This window comes from Barbus barbus (genome assembly GCF_936440315.1).
Source record: "Barbus barbus genome assembly, chromosome: 1".
Taxonomy (NCBI): domain Eukaryota; kingdom Metazoa; phylum Chordata; class Actinopteri; order Cypriniformes; family Cyprinidae; genus Barbus; species Barbus barbus.
Genome location: NC_136729.1, coordinates 18,362,461 through 18,388,147, shown reverse-complemented (window position 1 = coordinate 18,388,147; position 25,687 = coordinate 18,362,461). Strand labels below are relative to the sequence as shown.

General features: G+C 37.2%; 1 protein-coding gene across 1 annotated transcript in view; it reads right to left on the bottom strand.

Annotated features, from left to right (window-relative positions):
- Nucleotides 1-13: 13 nt before the first annotated feature.
- LOC306869282 (protein ENTREP2-like) overlaps nt 14-25,687 on the bottom strand; it is a gene marked incomplete at its 5' end in the record, with an annotated part of 110,081 nt that continues 84,407 nt past the window's right edge. The window contains 9 exons of the mRNA XM_079415973.1: nt 14-734; nt 892-1,214; nt 2,926-2,991; nt 3,951-4,592; nt 7,099-7,177; nt 9,049-9,184; nt 9,935-10,095; nt 13,807-13,914; nt 22,752-22,883. Of these exons, the coding sequence (XP_079272099.1) occupies nt 519-734; nt 892-1,214; nt 2,926-2,991; nt 3,951-4,592; nt 7,099-7,177; nt 9,049-9,184; nt 9,935-10,095; nt 13,807-13,914; nt 22,752-22,883 (1,863 nt within the window). The 3' untranslated portion in view covers nt 14-518. The remainder of the gene's footprint in view (nt 735-891; nt 1,215-2,925; nt 2,992-3,950; nt 4,593-7,098; nt 7,178-9,048; nt 9,185-9,934; nt 10,096-13,806; nt 13,915-22,751; nt 22,884-25,687) is intronic.

Below are 25,687 nucleotides of genomic sequence, written 5' to 3'. Positions count from 1 at the left end.
TAACGAAAAAAATACAAACACATTTTTATTTTGTAACACAGCAAATAATTACACACTGAGGTAAGTTGAATAATCCAGCTTCATAAAGGTCTCTGTCCTGCAATGATACACAATGACCAAGTATGTCCAATATTTCACATAATGTTTGCAGAAGCTGTGTATTAAAAAAAAAGGTTTCATGAAGAGGTAAATCCATGTTGTCATCTATGGTCCATTACAGACCCACTCTCCTATTTAGCACAGTAGCAAATTCAGCACTTTAACAAATATTTAACCTTTTTTCTGACAATAAAATAAAAATATATACCCCTGCAGGTAAACACTCTGGTGTTTCTTTATTGGATTGTTTTTTTATGAGTATCTTTTTTAACATATGAGAGAGAGCATCAACTCCATGTTAGCTCGCTGTTTTTTATTTTATGTATTTTTTCAAGAGCTACAGTTTTCTGCTGATGAGGGCTTGGCCTTGGCACATATTCAGAGGATTATGAGGAAAAGGGTGTTTGTAGTCTGGAGGGTCAAAGTGTAGTTTCTCTGCATACACTGATGAGGCTTTGAGGCTGGCGTGGAGGCTGATGATCCGGGGGAGCAGGGACATCTGTCTGACTGGATCCTCTGGGTGGACGGCGCAAGGATGAAGACGGGGAACTCAAAGCCCCACAGCTCTGTAAATGCAGGTCTTCCTGAGCGTGCTTCCTCCTGCTGCCCATGATCTTCTGTGACTGTGTCATCAACTATGTGAAGAATATGAGAAAACCAAACATCCCCAATGTAATTCAGTCCAGTGATATTTCACTTTCAACTAAGCATAAGTAAAACTGTGTAAATGTATTCATTTCAGATCATAAGGTAAATACTATATTTTCTACACAAAAAATATACCAAATTCACCTGATCAATGATACTGGCACTGAAAATGGCCTCCTCCATGTGTTTCTCATCAGATTTAATAACACATTTAATGCTGTTGACCACCTGCTGGACCTCCGGAGGTAGGCTGCAGCTTGAGTGCTCCAGGAACTTGGCCACCAGCACTTTGGTGTCTTTGTAAGTTTTGAGGTCTGCGAGAGACTGCGGCCGTTCTGTAGACATTGAGTGAGGGATGTGAGGTTTGAGTTGGATGTCCACCTTTCCACCATCCTTCTGCTTCTTGCCCCCTTGGCTGCTTTGTTTGGCAGAAGGGTGTCGGGCGCTCTCAGAGAGCTCCATACATGCTGTTAAAAGCAGTGCAATAGTATCTTTATTCTAATAACCATAATTTTACTTGAGATGAATAACTACAGTGGGTACGGAAAGTATTCAGACCCCCTTAAATTTTTCACTCTTTGTTATATTGCAGCCATTTGCTAAAATCATTTAAGTTCATTTTTTGTCCTCATTAATGTACACACAGCACCCCATATTGACAGAAAAACACAGAATTGTTGACATTTTTGGAGATTTATTAAAAAAGAAAAACTGAAATATCACATGGTCCTAAGTATTCAGACCCTTTGCTCAGTATTTAGTAGAAGCACCCTTTTGATCTAATACAGCCATGAGTCTTTTTGGGAAAGATGCAACAAGTTTTTCACACCTGGATTTGGGGATCCTCTGCCATTCCTCCTTGCACATCCTCTCCAGTTCTGTCAGGTTGGATGGTAAACGTTGGTGGACAGCCATTTTTAGGTCTCTCCGGAGATGCTCAATTGAGTTTAAGTCAGGGCTCTGGCTGGGCCATTCAAGAACAGTCACGGAGTTGTTGTGAAGCCACTCCTTTGTTATTTTAGCTGTATGCTTAGGGTCATTGTCTTGTTGGAAGGTAAACCTTCGGCCCAGTCTGAGGTCCTGAGCACTCTGGAGAAGGTTTTCGTCCAGGATATCCCTGTACTTGGCCGCATTCATCTTTCCCTCGATTGCAACCAGTCGTCCTGTCCCTGCAGCTGAAACACACCTCCACAGCATGATGCTGCCACCACCATGCTTCACTGTTGGGACTGTATTGGACAGGTGATGAGCAGTGCCTGGTTTTCTCCACACATACCGCTTAGAATTAAAGCCAAAAAGTTCTATCTTGGTCTCATCAGACCAGAGAATCTTATTTCTCACCATCTTGTGGTCCTTCAGGTGTTTTTTTGTGTCTTGCACTGAGGAGAGGCTTCCGTCGGGCCACTCTGCCATAAAGCCCCGACTGGTGGAGGGCTGCAGTGATGTTTGACTTTCTACAACTTTCTCCCATCTCCCGACTGCATCTCTGGAGCTCAGCCACAGTGATCTTTGGGTTCTTCTTTACCTCTCTCACCAAGGCTCTTCTCCCCCGATAGCTCAGTTTGGCCGGATGGCCAGCTCTAAGAAGGGTTCTGGTCGTCCCAAACGTCATCCATTTAAGGATTATGGAGGCCACTGTGCTCTTAGGAACCTTAAGTACAGCAGAATTTTTTTGTAACCTTGGCCAGATCTGTGCCTTGCCACAATTCTGTCTCTGAGCTCTTCAGGCAGTTCCTTTGACCTCATGATTCTCATTTGCTCTGACATGCACTGTGAGCTGTAAGGTCTTATATAGACAGGTGTGTGGCTTTCCTAATCAAGTCCAGTCAGTATAATCAAACACAGCTGGACTCAAATGAAGGTGTAGAACCATCTCAAGGATGATCCGAAGAAATGGACAGCACCTGAGTTAAATATATGAGTGTCACAGCAAAGGGTCTGAATACTTAGGACCATGTGATATTTCAGTTTTTCTTTTTTAATAAATCTGCAAAAATGTCAACAATTCTGTGTTTTTCTGTCAATATGGGGTGCTGTGTGTACATTAATGACGGAAAAAAAATGAACAAATGATTTTAGCAAATGGCTGCAATATAACAAAGAGTGAAAAATTTAAGGGGGTCTGAATACTTTCCGTACCCAATGTATGTTACATGGAAAACAGAAAAGAGGTGCAACCTTGATCACAGGGAGTCTGTGGGGAGTCCTCAGGTGGATGGTTAGAAGCAGGAGCACAACGGTCACCTGCAAGTCAAGTCACATGCTCAGTTCTCCAGATTTCTTATGAGTTAGTAATGATTTAATAAGATGCTGCTTTGCAAAGATCATATTTTCCTCTACCTTCAACAAAGCAAAGCAATGATTATATAAACTCAACAAGTTACACGTATGTGGTTTTCATAATGAGCTTAATCTGGTTTATTGTATTTTTAAACAAAATTTCCCACTTGTAGTTTTGAAACTGAGTTTGCTCAGAGTTATGAAACCATGCACTGAAGAAGCTTCATTCCTACCTTTGTGGCATTAAGCGTGCATAGCAAAAGGTGTACAGTGTGAAATGATATAGTGTTAGAATGTAATGGCTAGTCAAACCAATAATAAACTGAATAGCACTTGCCTCATTAAATATTTATGCACTTATTCAGTCACAGAACTTTTAGGTGTTGCATTTTGTTTCATCATTTGAGGGAAAAACCAAAATGTCAAACAGTGACAGAACAAATCAATGAGGTAAAAATCACAAGTATTATGATTTTACCATTATGGTCCAAAAAGTCTACATAGGACAAATACAGTCAGGAATACACTGAGTAACAACAGTAGTATTTTGAAATATTGTAATAAAAAATAAAAAAAGTAACTACTTTTATTTCTGTGATGGCAAAGCTGATTTTTTTTGAGCAGCTTTTACTCCAGTCTTCAGTATCACATGATACATCAGGAATAATTCTGCTGTTTAATATTCTTGTGGAAGCCCAACTGATGCGCAAGAGTGACAAGCCGCCATTCAAACAGGTGTGTGTATACTGCATTCATCCGATCGATAATACTGACCCCCGCAAATAAGTGCATTAACTTGAGGTTTACAAATGTACAGTGTGAAACATGGAAAAAGCTAAGCTAGGATTCTGTTAACCTTGGGTTTAAAATTAATGTAGTAAAAAAAACCTATAGAGCCACAGAGAGAAAAAGGACTCACGTACTTCTAGATATGGAAGTACAGGATATGGGTTCACTAGTGGAACGCACAATCCTCGCCAGCTTCCGATACCCTTTGGTGGCACGGAGTGTGCGGGGCCATTCACGTTGACTGGGGTTGCTGAGGGCAGAGGTAGCATGGAGCTGTGAGGAAGAGGAGGATGGGGACCAGACGCTGAAGCATAGCCGGGTTCCCCGCAGTTGAGTGGTGGGTGACGGAGTAAGAGCAGAAGCTGCGGCAGCAGTGGAGATCACTGCTGAGTTGGAAGCACATTGAGATGGTGTGCTTGGAGGGAAAAGAAGGGTAAGCTTCTTATTGGTTCGTTCTCTGTGCTGCGTGCGAGACATGGGTTTAACGCCTGTAATCTCCTCCTTCTCAGGCATGTTAACACCATCGGGTGACAGCTGGGGAGAGTGGGGCTTGGACTCGCTGTGGTCCAGTCGAGCAGGGGTCTGCCACCTCAGAGAGGAGTGGGTGCTGTGATCCAGACTTGTGCAGCTACCGTCAGTAGCTACGATGCGCAAAGTGCCATATGGAGAGGAATCAGAGCCTTGTACATCGAGAGAACACAGGTCTTCAGAGGAACAGCTGTGATCAGGGATGTCTGCAGTCTCAGACACCATGAGGGAAGCACTATCAACGGAGGCTATGGAATCAAAGACCATATTATTGTTATATACAGATAATGACTGAAAGCTGTTGAATTTGTCAAATGAGTGTTTTGTCTGTTGATGTATAATATAAGGTATAAAGAACAACTATGTATGCAACAACACTACCATTCAAAAGTTTGAGGTCTGTTAGATTTTAAATTTTTTGAAAGAAGCCTCTTACAGTATGCTCACAAAAGATCAGAGGTGGACAAAGTAAACAACTCTATTACTTGAGTGAAAGTACATTGCTGTAAATACAGAGTGATAAGGAATACAAATAATCAAACCTGCTTTAAAACCCAGCAACACAACTGTATCTGTATAACTTTACAACAGCAACACTGCTTCAAAATGAAAATTTTGTCATTAATCACTTACCACCATGTCGTTCCAAACCCGTTAAAGCTTCGTTCGTCTTCAGAACACAATTTAAGATATTTTAGATGAAAACCGGGAGGCTTGTGACTGTCCCATTGACTGCCAAACAATTAACACTTTCAAGGCCCAGAAAAGTATAAAAAACATCGTCAGAATAGTCCATCTGCCATCAGTGGTTCAACCGTAACATTATGAAGCTACGAGAATACTTTTTGTACGCAAAGAAAAAATAATAATTTATTCAACAATTCGTTTTTATACTTTTCCCGGTTTTCATCCAAAATATCTTAAATTGTGTTCCGAAGACAAATGAAGCTTTTCAGACATGGGGGTGAGTGATTAATGACAACATTTTCATTATGGGGTGGAGTAACCCTTTAACAAAAAAGCAAAACAGCAAGATTGATTTGACATCAAAACAAAAATGTAAAAAATGCTGTCTAATCGCTCTCGCAGTACTTTGATGTCATACACAGAACAGTCTATGCAGTGCTGCTTCAAGTCCAACACCTATTGTGTTTTATTAGGAGACGCACAACAGTTCTTCTGTGGCTTTATAGCTAATATTTTCACTTACACAATTTAGCAAAATCAGACAATATTGTGTCTAATATATACCACAATATTAATATATTGAATTGTTGTAAATAAATATCACATTTGCAACTGGTCAGTGTTCAAAAAAATGCTGGGAAATCACTTCATGTAGCCCTACAAGAGTGATGAACGATAAACTGTCTGAAAAAAAGAAAGTTTTAGAGAAGAAAAGAATCACCCACTGACTTTCAAAGCTGCTACATAGTAACAACTTTCTACTTCGAGGACCTTGATAGAAATGTAGTGGAGTGAAAAGTACAATATTTGAAGAGTTTATTTGCAAAAAACAGATAACTCTGTTTTTTTACATTTTCAAAAATCATGTTTTTGATTATGTTATCATGTTTTTATTGTGTTAGTTAGCTATTTTTTAGTTATTTTTTAACCTAGTGAAAATAACCCAACTGTAGTTTGATTGAGATTAATTGGAATACACAAAGAAAAAACACGATTTCTGAGTTATCTGTTTTTGCAAATGAACTCTTCATTTGTCTTTTAAATGTAGTGAAGTTAAAGTCATAAGTTTCCCGAAAAAATAATACTCAAGTAAAGTACAGATACTCAAAAAGTGAACTTAAGAACAATGCTCAAGTAAATGTACTTAGTTACTGTCCGCTTCTGCAAAAGATGCATTTAATGTTTAAAAAATACAGTAATATTGTGATATATTCTTACAGTTTAAATATGAATTAATTTGTTAGGCTAGTTAATCTCATTTGTGGTGCATTTACAAAATTGTCAGTTTTCCTATTCAGTCACATTAGCCAATACCATTAGTATAATTCAATAGATATGTACAGGTATAAAGCACGGCTCACACACAAGTCAGTTTTAAACCAAGCAACTTTCTGTTTAACTTGAACACGTGTGATGAATTTTTCCGCCCTCATGCGAAACATGCTGATTGTGCAGATTCCTACTGGAACGACTGGATTTTGCTCACAAAATATTGCCAAGCTACAGCAAATGTGACCGCACATTAAGTCAAGTTAATAATTTAGCATATAGTTGGACTTGTGCAATTCATGATGTTATTAATAAACTGTTAATAAATATGTATTTAATAAATGTAATAAATGCTTATTGCTTTGTTATGCTGAATCATATGAATCATTTGGGCTCAGCAAATATTTCTGAAGGGCCATGTGATAAATTACATTTTACATTATATTACAATAGAAGACGTAACAGAAGATGTAATATTTCAAATTATGTTATTTTTGTTTGTTTTTTCCCAAATATTTTACTGTATTTTTGATCAAATAAACACAGTCGATACTTCTTTCAAAGACATTAAAACATCTTACTGACACCAGTCCTTTGAAGGGTAGTAAGTAAAATCTATTTCCACAGCAAAACCTGGGTCCTGAAGCTATTATCCCATCAAACATTACAGATACATCATGCTAATGTTGAAGGAAAAGAATATTTGAACAAAAAACGTCTTTCAATCTACATGCACTACAGAACGGAAAAACCTCTGACTTTGTAATTGTTAAGAAATATAATTAGCAGCCTTCTCACCCTGAGTGCTAAGGCCAGCTGTGGTGTTCCTTTCACACAGACTGGACTCTGTGACCTGTTGCTCAAGACTGGTGGTAATCTGGATGAGAGAGAAAGAAAAAAACATTTGAATTAAATTTTCTTAGTTTTACTTATAAATGAACCATTTTTGAAACATGATTTGTTGTATTGCCTTGTATTTTCAACTTCTCTTATTGTGTTACTACAGTATAAGAAATAACCTTTATTATATTTTTTTCTCTCTTCTTTCTTTTTTATGTAGTTTTCTGTTAATGTTTTTCATATGTAAAAGATGTAACTATAATATTGTTGTAGTACACTGTTATATATTGTTACATTGTTGCTTTTGAGAGTAACCTTCTGGAGAGGATGGTGATCGAAAACGATCTTACACCTGAGGATGATAACAAACAACTGCAAAAGGCGGAGAATCAGACATCAGAACATCTGGCACTGAGGAGTCTGCTGCAGCCTGACATCTGGCACCACAGCAGTGCTTTGCTATTCATAATTTTTCTCTACCTCATATTGCTGCTATTATATACCCTGTACAACTTTTTTGCACATTATTTTGCACATTCCTCTTAGTACTATTTAAGTCAACAACATACTGACCTGCACATTTATATTTATATTTTTTATCTTATCTTTTTATTTTATTCTTTTATTTTATTTTTTCTACTTTTCTTCTCTTAATATTTGTATACTTTATAATTGCATTGTCCTTGGAGCGGACCTGACCTACATTTCACTGCTGGTTATACTCTGTATAATTGTGTATGTGACAAATAAAACTCTTGAATCTTGAATCTTGAATCTTTAAAACGACTGTGCCATCTCGTGACCTGCAGAGGGCTCTCTAATATCACATTTGCACTTTAAACTTCTGCATTATAATGACTGCACACTGTGCGGTTTCCATTTTTTTAAAAATCCTCATAACATGAGTGATCCAAAACACATAAACAGAGAATTTATCAAGTATACAGAGAGCTTATTTCACAGCACAGATCGACTTTATAAAAATGTGGAAAATAAGCTGCAGGCTACAATCAGTAGCTAAATAAAGCTGACTATATCAATAAAAAAATATTTCTTCCTGTCTCTTTCTAGTATTGCTGCTTTCAAATCTTCTCCGGCTTGTGCTTCGGGTAAGAAATGTCTCTACTGATTGAAATGCCCCTGCTGTTTTGTTTGCAGATGGTTATCAATAGCTCCATATGAGAAAGGTCTAAAATCAAGGAAACCACTTGGGAATTTATCCTTTTTTAATCACAGAGTCCTTGAGGTAGCAAACAAATCTTCAAAAAAACACATAGTCACGGGCTCAGTCGCTGGATTTGAAAGGTTTGGGTGGTTCTTTGTGCATCTTTTTGCAAAGAGGAGAGCTCTTGTTCCCTTTCATCAGGTGAAGAAGAGAAATTTGATGGGAAATCATTGTTCAAAAACAGGCCCTGCTCTCACTGTAAGAAAGCCCATTTCTTTTAAATGGACTGAAATTCCTGCCTATATTGCTGATGTGTTCCAGAGAAAATTATAATCCATTATACGAAAGCACTTGTATTAATTCCTTTCAGCCCCTCAAGTGCACCGAAGGACCTTTTGACTGCCGAGCTTTACACAGACAAATGAGTGTAACTGAAGAGGAGGAACATTGCTGAATTGGTGGTATGCTAACACATAGAGTCTGCATTACTTTAAGACTAAAATTCCCAAAAACTATACTAGTACAATCTACAAGAAACCCGAAACTAACAAAACAGTAAAAGGATCAATGATGTGATGCTCATCTGTTCATTTATTCAAAAATATGCAAAACAATGACTTAAATACACCTCGTTTACGATGAGCATGTTTTAATTTATTTAAATTAAATAGTCATACAACTCATGATGACTCAAATCATCATGCAATATTACAGTAGTATGTAGAAAAGGTGTCAGCTCTTACCTGGCTGGCAGGCGTCTGTCCCACAACAGATTCATAGGGTGGTGGCAGCTCAGATGGATATAAAGCTCCAGGGCTGTTTATAGGCACCCCATAAATAGCACTGAAGGGAGAGTGTGGAAAGTCCAGATGCAACCCTCTAATGGACAGAGATGATAGTAAAACATGATTACAACACTGAATCAATGCTTCAACAAATTTGGCTATATTATATTGTTGGGGATGATAGCTGCAAAAAATATGTGAGGCCATTTAGGAGCTGTGGAAAATGAAACCATTTCCTCTTTATCTCAGCGAGTTATATATTGCATTCTTTTAATCAACCAGACTCCCTCTGTCATAAAGGAGGGGAGGAATCTGTGTTTTTTCATATGTTTCTTTGTGTATTTCCACATCCTGACATTGAGTGTGCTTTGAAGCAGCCAGTGTGTATGTTGGGCTGCTCTTGCTCTCTATGTAGTTACTGCTTTGTTGACACATTAGTGTGGCCGCGGGCTAAACAGTTTCATCAGCACGTTTTTTATGATGGGATGGTGGGCAGAGTGTCTCACAGTGCAAGACAGAGAAATCAATGCTGGATTTACACCAGGCCATGGACACTGGTGCTCCATAATGTGGATTGTCACAGCAGTCTGCATTAAGACCTGCGCTTACACAACATGGCGGTGGATAGGTCCGAATTCCCATTTTTTTTAAAAAGAATGTATGTTTTGCATAATCATTCCATAGGGCAATTTCATAAATCTCTGCAAACCAATTTATTTACAAGTGCACCTTTTTCTCAGAGCACAGCAATCTGGGATCAAACTGTTTCTCATATATAGTGCGAATATTAGGTCATTTCATGTCAGCTGGGACGTGAGCTGTGTGTCTGTATGTGTGGGTTTACCTCTGCCCCTCCATCACAGGTGTGCAGGTGTACTCTGGGGGGTAGTAGGGAGGAGGGGGGATGGGTGGGATGAACTCATCGAAATCCAGCGTCTGGTGTAAGATGGTACCATGAGGGGTCATACAGTCCGCGCTTAAGGCACGTGCTCTGTGTGGCATGAACTGATAAAAAAGATTTTAAAAAGAGCTCTTTAACAAAAAAATAGAACAACTGTTCAAAAGTTAAGGGTCAGTAAGAATTTTTCATTTATTTTATAATAAATGAAGATGGCTCACCAAGATACATTCTATTTGATCAAAAATACAGTAATATGAAATATTATTACAATTTAAAATAACCATTTTCTAGCTTAATTTATTTTAAAATGTAATTTATTCCTGTGACGCAAAGCTGATTTTCAGCACCTAGTACTCCAGTTTTCACTGTCACATGATCTTTTAGAAATAATTCTAATTTGGCGATTTCGCGTTCAAGAACTATTTCTTATTATTATCAATATTGAGAATAGTTGTGCTGCTTAATATTTTGTACAGTTGGTGATTTTCAGGACAGGATCACATTTTTTAGGATTCTTCGATGAATAGAAAGTTCAAAAGAACAGAATTAATTTCAAATAGAATTTTTCTTTACTGTCACTTTTAATCAATTAAATGTGTCCTTGCTGAGGTATTAATTAAAAAAAACCTACTGACCCCGAGCATCTGAATGGTATTGTATTTGATGACCCTCTAATGATGAAACCATTCACTGTATAATTCTGTTCTTTGAAGTCACAGTTACATCATTTTCATTGTGTTCAAATAAGGCAATCCATCCAAACCATTGTGTCCAAAACAAAAGTAGGATGTCAGTTGGGTAATAATGGTTTTCAAAAAAAGACATAAGTAGGTCTGGATCTTTTGCAAGGATATGAGTACAGTGAGGATAGTTAAGGCCCTTTCTCATCCTGCTGAGACCCTTTGGCTAAAGAGTTTCATTTTATGCAATTTAACCCTCTGATGCATGAATTATTAAAGGGAAAGAAGGATTTTACTTCAAAGCAAAGGATATAATCATTCCAAACCTTCTTTTTCCTTCTTTTTTTGATGCATCGAGAGAATTACATAATGGTCATTATCACTTTCATCAGCCATGTAGAATTTAGGTTATCAGAAAGAGAAAAACATATGACATTAAGAAAAAGTCATATAGAATGATGAGGAAGGGTCAAAGGTTAGGGATGGTTTACCCGCAAATGAAAATTCTGTCATCATCTACTCTCCCTTTGCCATCACTCACTTCCATTGTATGGATTTCCATTGTACATTTCTCAAAATATCTTTATGTTCCACAGGAGATTAAAAAAAAAATCATACAATTTGTAACGCGAGTAAATGATGACAGCATTTTCTGAATGAACTATCCCTTTAAAATTGCTTTTAAAGATCTGTCCATGAAACAGCCGGTGAAAAGTTCAGGTTGGAAGAGTAACTCATTTTGTGCCATTCTTGCGAGTTCAAGGATAGGTTTAGAGCGTTTTTATGATGACAATGCACTTTCCTGTTGATGTCATTTTAGAGTATGTGAAGGCTCATCAATCAGAAGACACTTAAATCATCCTTGAATAGATCAATCTGATCCTTAACCATCATTAAGTAAGGCAGTGACTGCAAATGACTGATAAGTACAGCTAGCACATAAAAGGCATTACATCACAAAGCCAAAATCCTGGTTCAAAATAACAACATATACAGAGATAAGATACAAATGATCAGGCTATGGTGAAATCACTTAATACAGTTGCAAAGGGAAAAGCTCCATGCAGTGCTTCACCTCATCCCTGCCCTCGGGCCTCTGTTGTCTTTGTGCATGGTCTATGCAGCTGGTAACAGTGGTGATTTCTCGCTTTGGCACTCTGTGCCCCGAGTCGAAACTAATCCCACAACTGCTCCAGCGATTCTCAGAGCCACAGCCATGCTAATATAACTCATCTCAATTCATCTTCCTGTGCCCATGCCTCTGCTGCAGCCATCCATAAGGCTGTGCAATTTACTGCAGCGCCCATAAACCGCACAAAGCCCACTCTTAAAGAATATTAAAACTTTATGTCCCACAAGTTTATTTTCTTTCACATAAAACAGGCTGGCCGAAAAAGACAGATCCACTAAAAGGGAGCGATGACAGATCCACGGTTCTCTCTCCCACTGAGCATTGTAACGTCTGTGGTCTCATCCTCATGTAATCTTACGCTTAAGAAAGGAATAGTACTTCTGAAATATATGCTTGTTGTCCAACCAAATGATATGAAGACTCTTGTCATAGCATCAGTGGTTCAGAGAAAGCTTAAAGAGAAAGTTTTATTCTGCATGGTGATTTTAAGTCTTTGGATCTATAGTATGTACTTCATATAGTATGAAGTACATACTATAGACAGAATAAATGTAACAAATTAATCATGGGTGACAAATGTACCTGCGAATAGGTTTTTATTATGCCAATGATAACCATTTGTGTGAAGTCATTTCTAGGCTGATAAAGTAGGTATCAGAACAATGAAAACTTTAATTGACTTTACTTAGTAAGGAAACCCATGACGTAAGGAAGTATATACATTAAGTATATACCACACAAAAATATAAATCATTATTGTCATCACTTACTCACCCTAATGTAGTTCCAATCCTGTATGAGTTTCATTTGTTCATGGAACATAAAAGAAGATACTTTGAAGAATGTTGGAAACTAAACAGTTTTGTTTCCCATGACTTCCATTATATGGACAAAAAGTACAATGGAAGTCAATGGGAACTGAAACTGTTCGGCTGACAACATTCTTCAAAATATCTTGTTTTGTGTTCCGCAATAAAAAGAAATACAAGTTTTGGAATGACAAGAAGGTCAGAAATTTTCCAAAAGCAATGGGTTTCCATACTATAATTAAAGTCAACTTATTTTACAAAGTCCAAGACCACTCTATTATGACCATTGTTGAAGAGAGAAAAAAATGTTAGGAAGATCCAAAAATTAACATTAATTTCTAAACTGATTATTTTAAGTAAATCAGGTTTCTCTTGAGAAAGGGTATGCAAATCCATTCGCAATTCATGTCTGAAGACTAACTCACAGGATATGTTTAATGGTTTGTTCATATTATTCTCTGAATCGTGCTTAATGAAAAACATTATTTAGGCCAGTATAAGATGCACTTAGTGAAATCTGATTAAACTGCCTTTTCTCTTGATGTTATAAGTACATACTATAGACCAGGGGTTCTCAAAGTCTACATTCAAAGGTCCAAATCTGAATTTTCATCAGTGTCAAAGGTCCGGACCGGAACAATTGGTTATTACAAAACTTGTTTTTAATAAACAGACATAACATGCATAACCATAACAAATCAACACTAATTTTTGGAAAAAATAAAGTGCCCTTTGCATTCAAAATACATTACTAACAAGTGCATAAGTGGCAAAACAATTAATTTAAGTGTTAGCATTAGAGGTCGACCGATGTGGGTTTTTATAGCGATCGATGGCCAATACATGATGCTGATTTTTTTGGCCAATATATTTGGCCTATTTTCTTTTTTTCCCCACGATGAACAAACAAATGATTTAAAAAAAAACTAAACAAATGATTTAAAAGTTTAACATGCGTTTATCAAATTAGGAAATATAATTAGTGCTCTTATATGAAATGGAGGCGGGTCCGGATTGAATTCCCTCCGGAGTCCGGACTTTGAGAAGCACTGCTATAGACAATTTCTCTGGCATTTCGCTACTTACACTATTACATTTTCACTTGTCTAGATCGTCTGCTCTTTTCTTCATGATGTAATGTGCATTAACACACTCAGAGAGACGCACACACATTATAGTATGGATCACACTTACCATCTGTAGTAAATCAGCAGAAACCATTTGCATACAGCACACGGCCGTGGCCAGAGCACACACAATGGTGGAGATAACATTCAGTGCACACACGCTGAAAAGCAGCTCCTGGGAGACAGAGAGAGAAATGGAGAGAGGACAAGAAGGTGTGAATCAAAGAGAAAGAGACACAGAGGGACAGAAGGAGAGTGGGAGAAAGAAAGAAAATAAACGAGAGTGGCAATTATTTCTTTGGAAAAACCTCAGCCTGGTATGAACATTTATTGTTCTGTTTGTCAGAGTGAGAAAGCTGAGTAAAAACTGTAGTCAGGAAAGAACAAATGAGTGGAAGAGGGAGAGTGGCTATGACATAATGGATAAGAGGGATAATGGTGTCACAAAAGTGGGACTTTTGCATGGCATTATCGTTCTGCAAAAGATAAGCACAAAAAGCTGAACAAAAAGGTGGAATGGGGAAAGTCCTTGTGCAGCCTTAAAAATCCATTCCCGTTCAATGACTCATTTCATTCCCACATTCTCATTCAGTTTGACTTGATCCTGATTCAGTTGATCTGATTTGATTCTGTACATTTCACTAACAATGTTGTAAGTAAGTACTTACTTTACTTACCTACTCTATTGTTACAATGCTTTTGATGTAAATTTTTTACAGGAACTTTCTAACTTAGTACAAAAATATTGATTTAAAAAAATAAGAAACTAAATTAAATTTCAAGTGTAAAAATGTTACATAAAGCCCTATTCGGATGGGACTAGTTTTCTAAACTACGTTTGAGTTTCGGTCCTTATCACCTGACGTCTGTGATTCTCATGTGTTAGTCCCGTTCGGACAGGACTAACATCTCCACGTTTGTTACAGAGGTGGGAGGGTCTGTTTTGTACATCTGGGCGTTTCAGAGATCACGCACTCTGTATGCATGCATTGCGTAGTCATTCGGATTGGTTACCATTAGTATAATCACACAAATACCATGATGAAGCTTAATGGCTAGTATAGCAAAACCATGTTAATGTGTGGTTACTTTACTTTTACTTTAGTTATTTATTTGTAATAAACCCGTGTTTAATTTACATAAAGGTACATATGTAATTAAAACATTATGTAATTGAGTGCAGAAATTAACGCAAATAATTTTACCTGATGCTGATATTACAATAGCCAGTCTTAAAAGTTTATGTGCTCTGGCTCTTGATTTTATTATTATTTTAATTTTATTTTTCCTTTGCCGGCAGGCAAATATATCAAATGTGTGCACGGTAAGAGCATCTACGGTAATTCACGTTGGTCAAAACACACAAGGAAAAAAATTTCACCGCAATCACAGACATCGCATTCGGACGGGATTAGTTTTCTCAGAGGATCACTGAGTTTGCTGAAAAACAGTAGGTAATTTGCTCTGGAATTATTACAGAGGTTGTCTGAGAAAAACACAGACATGGCAGATTCGGATGGGATTAAAATCACCAAGTACGTCTGTGAAACACAAATTTCTCTAACGACCCCCTGTAAAACTTGTCCCATCCGAATAGGGCTTACATAAGAATGTGGAAATTACACATAACCTTATGAATAGCTGAAACAATTGCTTCATAAAACAATTCACTGTTTGCAAAGAGCTTGTCAATGCAACAAAAACTGATTACAAGCTTTATAAACTCCCACAAAATATAACATGTATACTTCCACCCCTATTTAATATAGACCTGGTAAAAAAAAGGAGAAATTTGTTCATGAATCAGACTACACTGCTTGTGATTTGGTGCAAACCACAAGGAACTATTGCAAGAAAACACAGGTATAGAGTAAAAGTAAATCAATCTTGGGATTTTAAGAATATCAAACCATAACACATAGCACAGGCATCCTCAAATCTGGCCCACTCCTGCAAAGTTTAGCTCTAACCCTAATCAAACAGAGTCTTCAAGATCATTAGAAAATCACAGGTAGGTGAGTTTGATCAGGGTTGGAGCTAAACTCTGCGGCAAATTGGACCTCCAGGGAAAGATTTGAAGAACCCTGATAGAGCATAACACATTAAAGGGGTAGTTCACTCAAAAATCTAAATTCTGTCATTAGCTCACCCTCATGTCATTCCAAACACATGAGACCTTCGTTCATCTTCGGAACACAAATTAAGATCATTTTTATTAAATCTGAGAGCTCTCTGACCCTCCATAGACATCAAGCGTACTACCACAAACAAGGCACAGAAACGTAATAAGGACATCCTTAAAATGGTTCATGTGACATCAGTGGTTCAACCGTAATTTTATGACACTACGAGAATACTTTTTGTGCGCAAACAAAACAAAAACAATGACTTTATTCAACAATTCTTCTCCTCCGAGTTACCGTCTTCCGCAATAATGGAGAGTATCACGATGCATACGTGTGCTTTCCTGCACATACACAACATGCATGTGGTGCTGCTGATGTAGAGCATGCATGCACTGCGCCTTGTTTACATGCAGAGGAAAGCACACTCATGCGTCGCGCATTCCTCAGATGAAGGTCTTACGGGTTTGGGACGACAAGAGGGTGAGTAATTAATGACAGAATTTAACTATCCCTTTAACCTAAGCAGGAGCAGTTGAGGAAAGAAATAATTCTAACAGAATACAGCATGTAGGGAGTCATTAGGAGAAAGAGATCACTGAAATAAAAACCACAGGAAGTCACTGGCAATGTTTGAAATTCTACCAGACTGAGTACATTCAGTTTATACGACAGCCCATCACCCACACCTGCTATCAGAGTCCTGTCTGATCTCTCGTTGTGACAAGATGGAATGCATGTGACCCAGTGATGTCCTCAAGGAAAATGTTGAATTCCTAAACATGCACAAGCCCTTTAGGTGAAAGGAGCCCATCCTAAGAGGACTGGACAGGCCTAACCACTTCTACATGACTGTACAATCATCTAACCCTCCCGAAAAGGCCAAGACCTCCTCTTTAGGGGTGGAGGATGTGTTTATACAAACACACACAAAAAGCTCTGGAAAGAAGTGACTCTAATGCATTAGAGTCACTTCTTAGTAGTAGTTTTTTTTTTTTTTGTCTAATTTAAATATTTTTTTTAAATCATTTTTAAAATGTTTTAAATAAAATACCAATATAAAATTCTATAATACCACACTACACCAGTATACAAAACTTGCTGCATTTCAAATCAGACATCTATGATAATGATAACTTGCTATTCAGTAAGTCCAGATGTTGATTCAGAAATGACTCTGAATCAATGAGTATATTAAGTGAAAGATTCATCAGACTGATTCAAAGTCTTTTGAACAATTCTTTAAAAGAAGAGTCATTTGTTCATCAATTGAACTTACACTTGTTAAGCAAGTACATTTGTCTTTGTATGCAGCTTGCGAGTGCTACTCAATAGAGAGTGTTTCTAGCCTAGATGTATTTTCCAGTTCACAGTGTTTTTATCTCACTATATTCTGTTCAGACATTAAACTCACACTGGGTAAAATATGATTTCTGTTGTTGTGCTGTAGATTCAGTGGCAGTGGCAAAAAGCGGTAAACAAACAGATCAAGACAATACCTATGAATCTAGACAACAAGCTAACGTTATGACTGGACTAACTCTAGTAGGATGCAGAACTAGCCCGTGCGGTTGTGTTCCAGCAAATCTAACAGAGGTATTAGGTCAGCTCCACTGAGAAACACCTGCTCTACTCATTTTGAGCCAGCAGTGCTAACACTCGTCTCCCTGACGACAAGCGGAACAAAAAAGAGCGATGAAAGTACATGCCTGTTCCTCACCACCTTCACTCTGATAATACATTCCTCCAGTTTTTTAAGCTGATGGGACATGGAATCATTTTTTGCATTCATGTAATACTGAGGATCTAAACCAGTTACCTGAGTTGTTGCTGTACTGCAAACTGATAGTACTGACACTGACAAACATCTTAAAGGTGCCATAGAATGAAAAACTGTCTTTACCCTGGCATATTTAAATAATAACAGTTCTGTACATGGAAATGACATACAGTGAGCCTCAAACACCATAGTTTTCTCCTTCATATGTAAATCTCGTGATTAAAAAAGACCACTGAAAAACAGGCGAATCAGAACATAACACCGACTGTGACGCAACAGTCAGGATCACTACGCCCCGAACATTTGCATAAACCCGTCCTTGTTCTAAGCCGGCCGAACCATCAGAAGCTCTGCAGGTATTGTAAATAAACAAGCGCGGACAACAGCGGAAATAACACAATAAATTTTATGTTCCAGGCCGTGCAGGGGGTGTGAAGTGCAGGGATGGGTTGGTGTCTGTATTCAGAAAGGCACAGAAAGCAAATAACGCGAGCCACTAAAGGGACATGGTTAGCTCCTTGCTAGCGGTAGCCTGTTACAGTACATAAGATTTCACTCTCAGTAAGGAGAGATGAGGATGATGGCGAATGACTTACAGATCCTGAGCACCACTGACAAGCATCTGATCTTGTGAAATGTGTGGTAAGTACTGTTGCTCCATAATGTAAACATAGTTTGTGTGATCGCGTCTCTTGAAAGTGAAACTATAACGCGATCGATGGATCGTTCAAAAGCAGTTTCAATGCCTCGCATATTAATAACGGCTCCCTGATGCCCGCGTTTTATATACAGTATAATTACCCGACGATATAACTGCGAGAGAAAGTATTTAAATATATATTTTCCTCCCTGTGCTTCCTTCTTGCTGATGAGCCGTACTGTGAAACAGCCAATCAGAGCAGAGCTCATTATTATTCATGACCCTGCCAAATAAGCCAATAACAGACCGTTTCATTCTAGGCAGAAATCCTAGGGTTGTAAATGGACATGTAAAATCGTTTCTGGAGATTTTTTGCCCTTACCTAAGCCACATACCTTCTGTGTAGATATCAGAGAACAATTTAAAATACTGTATCAAATGCATTCTATGGCACCTTTAAGGTATTATACCTCAAATGAGTCCTGAAGGAAAACGAGTGTGTCATTATGAAAGACACCAGTGGGATATAATAGCCCTTACAATGAGGGAGGCACATGATGTGATATGCCAACGAGTCGTAACATTAATTGCACTGATAGCCTTTATAGGCATCTCAGTTGACCTAACTGGCCATGAGAAGCCAGGAAACCTTCAGACATCAATAAAAGCATTAAAATGTATAACTCTTATTGATGCTTCATAACTCCATCTGAGTAAGTGCTACCAATATCATATAATGAAGGTAATCAACAGTCAAATAATACGGGTTTGCCTCTCTCTTTGCGTGTGATATTTTTATAATTCAACAATGTGGAAGGCTGGCTGAGGATATTAGTTTATATAGTCCAGTGTTGCTATTGTTAATTAAAATTAATGGTCTTCAGTAATTAAAATAAAGATAAAAAAATAAATAAATAAATATTAGAAGACAAACTAACTTTCTAACTAAAATTAGGAATGTTGCTTTGGTAACTAACTGAAATAAGTTGAAGTTGAAGTAGTAAAATCAAACTCAAATTAAAAGTAAAACAAAAATAAAGCTTCATAGAAATATATATAAAAACTAATAAAAATGACAAAAGCACAACAAAATTATTAAAACTTAAGCTAACCAGCTATTTTCATTCTCAGCAAGGTAAAGTTAGTTTCACTGTAATTTACACTGTAGAATTAATCAGCACACTTAAAAAAAATACAAATCATCTGAACTGAGATATTACGTTTATGAAGGCACAAAAACACAAAGACTTACAAATATAACATCTGTACAGAAAAAGAAGACTTACTGGGTGTTTTTCTAAGGACGAAATGATGAAAACATTTAAAGAAGCATTTACATTTACATTTACATTTATTCATTTAGCTGACGCTTTTATCCAAAGCGACTTACAATTGCTATATATGTCAGAGGTCGCACGCCTCTGGAGCAACTAGGGGTTAAGTGTCTTGCTCAGGGACACATTGGTGTCTCACAGTGGATTCGAACCCGGGTCTCTCACACCAAAGGCATGTGTCTTATCCACTGCGCCATCACCACCCCCATAAGCAAGTATTTACAAGCGAGTTTTTTTCTTGATTTCGTAAAGAGTGGCAATTGTTTTGTATAAGCAAATTTGTGGAAGCCTCACATTACTACAAACCTTTTCAAAAGCTGCCAAATGTGCCGGCATCATGGCTAGCATGAGTGAATTGCTTAGACACTGGAAAGGGAACCAGCGGCGAGCGCTAATTGAAGATGCTTAACTAATGATGACTGAGTCTGATCTGCATATTAGAGAGAGACCCACAGTGCAACACGAAGAGACGTGTCCAATAAGGCAGACGTTTGCGGGAATAGCGTGTAATTCTTGCTCTACTAAATGCTTCAAATACTCTCTAAAAGTCAAACGAAAGTGTTTGAAAATGGAGAAATCCCTGGAGGAACCCAGCAAATGTGCATGGGAACAGAGCCAAAAAATACTTCTCCAGGCTATAAAGTATGATATTTTACAAATGTATCTCTTAAAAATATAATGCAAAAATTATCGGTGCTCAAAAACAACATTTAAAGGGGACCTATTATGCAAAAATCACTTTTATAAGGTGTTTGAACACAGTTGTGTGGCTGCAGTGTGTGAAAACAACCGCCCTATAATGTTAAAAATCCACTAATTCATTTTTTTATAAAACCAATGTATCATAAACAGTCGCTCCAAACGAGCTGTTTCAGATTCTCCCTCTGTGCACGTCACTGAGGGGAAAAAGTCCCACCCATTTGTGATGCACTCTGCCCTATTAGCATAAACACAGCCCTGAGTTATTTACAATGTCAGCACCAAAGAGGCTTTACAAGTGTTGTGTTTTGGGATGAACATAGGAGTCGCCATATTCTCCCCTCATCTGAGCCGAGGACACTGTGGTTCAATTTAATTTTCAAAGGAAATATCCCGGAAAAAATCGGTAAACTCCCCAATATGTTTAGGAATTAATACCAACCATAATGCACGAACGTCAGCTCCAGACAAAGTAAGCATCACGCGTTTGGTTTCCAAATTGCCTTTCTGAAAGAGCTTCTTGGCACTCTGTAAGGCTTATTGCTAAAGCTATCATTGTCTCTGTTTGTTTTCACTGGTGCTGTCTTCATGAATGATCATGAATAGGAATGAGGTGGTTAAAAGTTGCATATGAAAGCAATGTGAGTCGATCGCTTGAAGTTGTCAAGCTCATAATCAGAAGTGTAACTTATAAAGTTTGTGATAGCATGAGACCAGCTATGTTGTTATTTTTATCCCGCCGTGCTCCCCGTCTGTGTAATTCTTAAATGCAAATTTATTATTCACAGTATCATCAGATGACTGACTTTGAAACCGAGTAGTTTTCTGTAAAGATAACAGGCTTGTATTAATAGGGGAATGTTTATTTGCAAAGGCTAGCCCTGCTAAGTGCTAATGCCGGAGCTGGAGCTCTTGAAGGTCCGCCCTCTTCTCCGGGAGCAACAGCTCACTCACATTTAAAGTAACATACTCAAAACAGCGCGTTTTGGCTCATACCCTAAAAGTGGCAATTTTAACAAGCTGTAAAAATGTATCTGTGGGGTATATTGAGCTAAAACTTCACATACACTCTGGGGACATCAGAGACTTATTTTACATCTTGTAAAGAGGGGCATAATAGGTCCCCTTTAAAACCAAATAGCAGAACAAGAGTACAAACCAAAACCATTAAAATGTCTCTGTCCCAGAAGAAAAAAAACATATAATCAAAAACTGTAGGATCACAATGTGAGCTATGTTAATTTACAAATGAACACTACATATTCATATCACTGAAGGCACTTTTCATCCAAGGTGACTTACAGTGCCGTTTCTGCAGGGACAATACCCTTGGAGTGACCTGGGGTTAAGTGCTTGCCTACAGGTTTAATGGTGCCAGAGAAGATTGAGGTCTTAAGATCTCTTGTAGTTTTACATCATCCCTATATCTGGGTCTGAACTGAAAGAGTTTTACTATAAACACAGATTACAACCAAATCTCTTCTTTTACTCTGCAGTGTAATCCATACAATTTCTGCTCTGTTATTCAGAGTGTGTATACAATCCTTAATTATATACAGTGTACGCTATACCGTTCAAACTCTTGGGGTTAGTCAGAAAATACTTTTATTTGTATTAAACTGATCAATTGTGACAGTAAAGATATTTATGTTACCAAAAATTTATATTTGAAAGTTCTTTGGGACTTTCTATTTATAAAGTAAACTTAAAAAAAATTATAATAATGTAGCATGGTTTCAACAAAAATATAATCAGCACAATTGTTTTCAACACTGATAATAATAAGAAATGTTTCTTGGGCAAATGAGCTTTTTTGAATGATTTCGAAATGATCATGTCACTCTGCAGACTGGAGTAATGGCTGCTGAAAATGCAGCTTTTACATCAAAGGAAAAATTACATTTAGAAATATATTAAAATAGAAAACAGTTATTAAAATTGTAATAATATTTCACAAAATTACTGTTTTTACCATATTTTTCAACAAATAATCTCAACGTTTTTAATCTGGTTAATTAAATAAGATTAGAGATTTTCAAACAATATATGCATGCTTTCAAATCTAATGAAAATACAAAAACATTGTGTATCCTCAAAATGATAAAATAATCATCATTTACATGTATAAATGTACACTAATGTATTTAATTGTCCTCATTTACTTGTCTAATCAAATATTCATTAAACTGAGGCAAATTAGAAACAAAGTCTAATTAGAATGTTAAAAAAAAAATCATAATACTGGAATATCAAATTGGTAGAAGAGAATGGCTATTAACGAATGTAAAGAAAACTAGCTGGCTATTTTGATGATGTTCTGAAATCAATTCCAAACATCATATCTCAACTCACTTACTTTGTTAAAAGATACAGATACCAGGATTTAACAAAAATTTGCGCGCACACACACACACACACACACACACACACTGATACCTTCAGACGGAGACGTATGGTGTTGCAGTCCCTCAGCGGGTTGAGTTTAAGCGTATCTCCCAGATTATTACAGGTGGATCTCAGGTGCTCGAGCTCACAGCAGACACACACACCGTCACTGTCAAATTTGATCTGCAGAAGGACAGAAACAAACTGATTTCAGTTTCATGCAAGTCAAATGTTTTTTCTGCATAAAATGGACAATAAATTGTATGAATGCTCAAGGAGAAAACAAACACGTAAACAGGGCAGGCCAGGGACAATTGTAACACTAAATTCCTTATATCACAAGTAGGTTACAGTGATTTCACTTGTTCAGCAGACGTGTTCCCAGTCTGCCTGAGAGAAGCAGGATCATATTACCCTTTGAGAAATTGTCAACAAAAACTAATTTTGTGGTACGTCCAAATTTGTCTTGATGCCATTGAATTTATACTTGATGGTTGAAAATCATCACAGATGACAGATGTCAACAGTGTAGCTGGCAGCTAGCAGACAGGGTCATATTAATAAAATACACAAATTAAATTCAAATCTGTTTCAGTGGGAACCCTTTTACCACATTTTGTACATAAAAAGTAGCTGCATATTTGTGAAAGCTTAATGTATTAAGAAAAGAAAGAGAAATTACTCAAGTCTTCCACATTAATAAGTCTTGTATATTCTTAAACCTAACAGCATTAGCCCAGTCACATGTTTGTTAAGAAAGATCTTAATAAATCCCATTCATGGTGGTCCAGCATTATAAATGCTTTTTGTGTTAGACTGAAACAAAGTCGCCATTTGACCTATATTGCACAAAAGCAATGTGTGAACTTTGCAGGCAGGGGTTAATTGAATCGGGGAAACAACTTCATTAATATTTCAGTCATGGCAGGATCATGTCTCTGAGGAGGCGAACGTTCAGTAGGCAGAAAGGAGAGGTGCTTAATCCAACATGCTAATCCCTAAATCAGGTGGAGAAGAGACTGATGGAGACAGAAATCTGTCTGTAGCCTGGTCTGAACCTGTAGACAAAGGGAGGGATAATTACCTGACCTGTTTTTGCACAACGGCACCAGGTGAGAAATGCCATTGGCTTCTCAATGTCATGTTTCCATGACGACAGGTGATTAAGACAGTGTTTTGTTTCTGTTCAATTATGGAGAATTACTGGAGGATTATGAAGGGCCTGTTTAAGGAGAGGACAATAAAAAGATCTCCATGTTATTAATTCTTATTAATTTTTTTAATTAGTATCTAGTGAGACAAACTCCCCACTATAGATTGAGTGAGACTTCAAATGCCTGGTGAAATCTAATCACCACTGGCTTCCACTTGCTTAAAGAGAAAAGAGTCATAAAATTAATATATAAATAAATAAAATAAAAATTGGACCATTTTCCACTGATTTCACATACCACAAAATGTCAAAATTTAAGCTTCTTTTCATTGCTAGAACAAAAGGTGTAATCATTTATATTTGATTACATGAATGTATAATTTCATATGAACCACAGTCAGTTCTTCACAGCAGACAAAGTGATTGAAATCACCTGAATATTTCATCTGTATGACATAGACTATTGAGCTCATGCCACATTGTGACGTGTGTGCTCAATCCTTTGTAAAATGAATCATTACAGCATTTCAGGTTCAGTTTCAAAGAGCCATCAACACTTTCACCGTGCATTCATCTCAAAAACATTTGATCATTATTTATAAAGTTTCTTTTGTTTGTTTTTTTATATATATATATCATGAAAGTGTTCCAAATGATTGCCCACTACACAAGACAGTTTCTTTCAGTTTCTAATTACATCTGAACTGAATGGATATTATTTAACTCGTTGAATCTCTCAATTCAAAATATAAAATAGCTTTGCTTTTAAGCTGGATTTTCATGTTTTAATAAATATAAACAGACTGCTTTCAGAACAAAATCTACTAATTCTACAAATACAAAATCAGATACCAAAAAAAACATTTGATGGTCATTTGTATTGCACGCATGTTAAAACTGAAGTCTGTGTTGAAAATGCAAGCCACAAACACAACAGATCACTGATTCTAGAATGAAGCTTAAACTAATTTAAAGCCTCCATCCATAAACAGAAAACCAGTCATGCATTTAATTGTGTTTGAAACAAACAAATAAGAATTACCTGGTGATTAATGTACGAAGAGATATGAATGCAGAATAATTAATAACCGTAAGATCTTCAGCTAAACACCAGCACTTGTTTCTGATACAGTGGATTTAGTCCTATGTTTTATTAAAAATAAAAAAAATAATTCCTAAGAACACACATGTAATATGTTCATTTGCCACCTGCTCTGAAAACTGTAACTCATCTGATCATTTAGTTATTTATTGCCTCCACACCAGGCAGATAAATGGTCTTAGAGCTGGAGAGGGGTGTCCAGTTCTGGATAACAGAAATGGGGGAAGCCGTGCCGAGCTGTTATGCTGTGCTGGGCCAGCACTGGACCTACTGTAGAGCTGATAAATCAAACTCAATAGAAAACACAACAAAGACTGACTGCTGTATTAATCTCCTTTATAAGCCTTCATTCAAAGAACACAATGGGCAGCACACAAACATACTGTGCCATTCATTGAGGATATCCATCAGTATCAAAAACAACAATTTAGAGGTATTATGATTTGCCATAAAATTTTTTTTTTAGATTTCATATTTTAGCTTTACAATTTACAGTCAATTGGCAAGACCACGATACATTCAGTATGTAACAACATTTTAAGACATTTTAAGACTTTGTTCCTCTCTTGAGAAAGCAAAAGTGACCTCATGACGGGACCTCATGGCTAATATATGTGATGCTCACCCACTCCCATTCACTTGACTGCTACACTTTCAATCATAGCAGGACAGAATCTCTCCCCAGACAATTGCTGATTATGATTTTTTTTTTTTTTTGGCTAGAAAACCCCT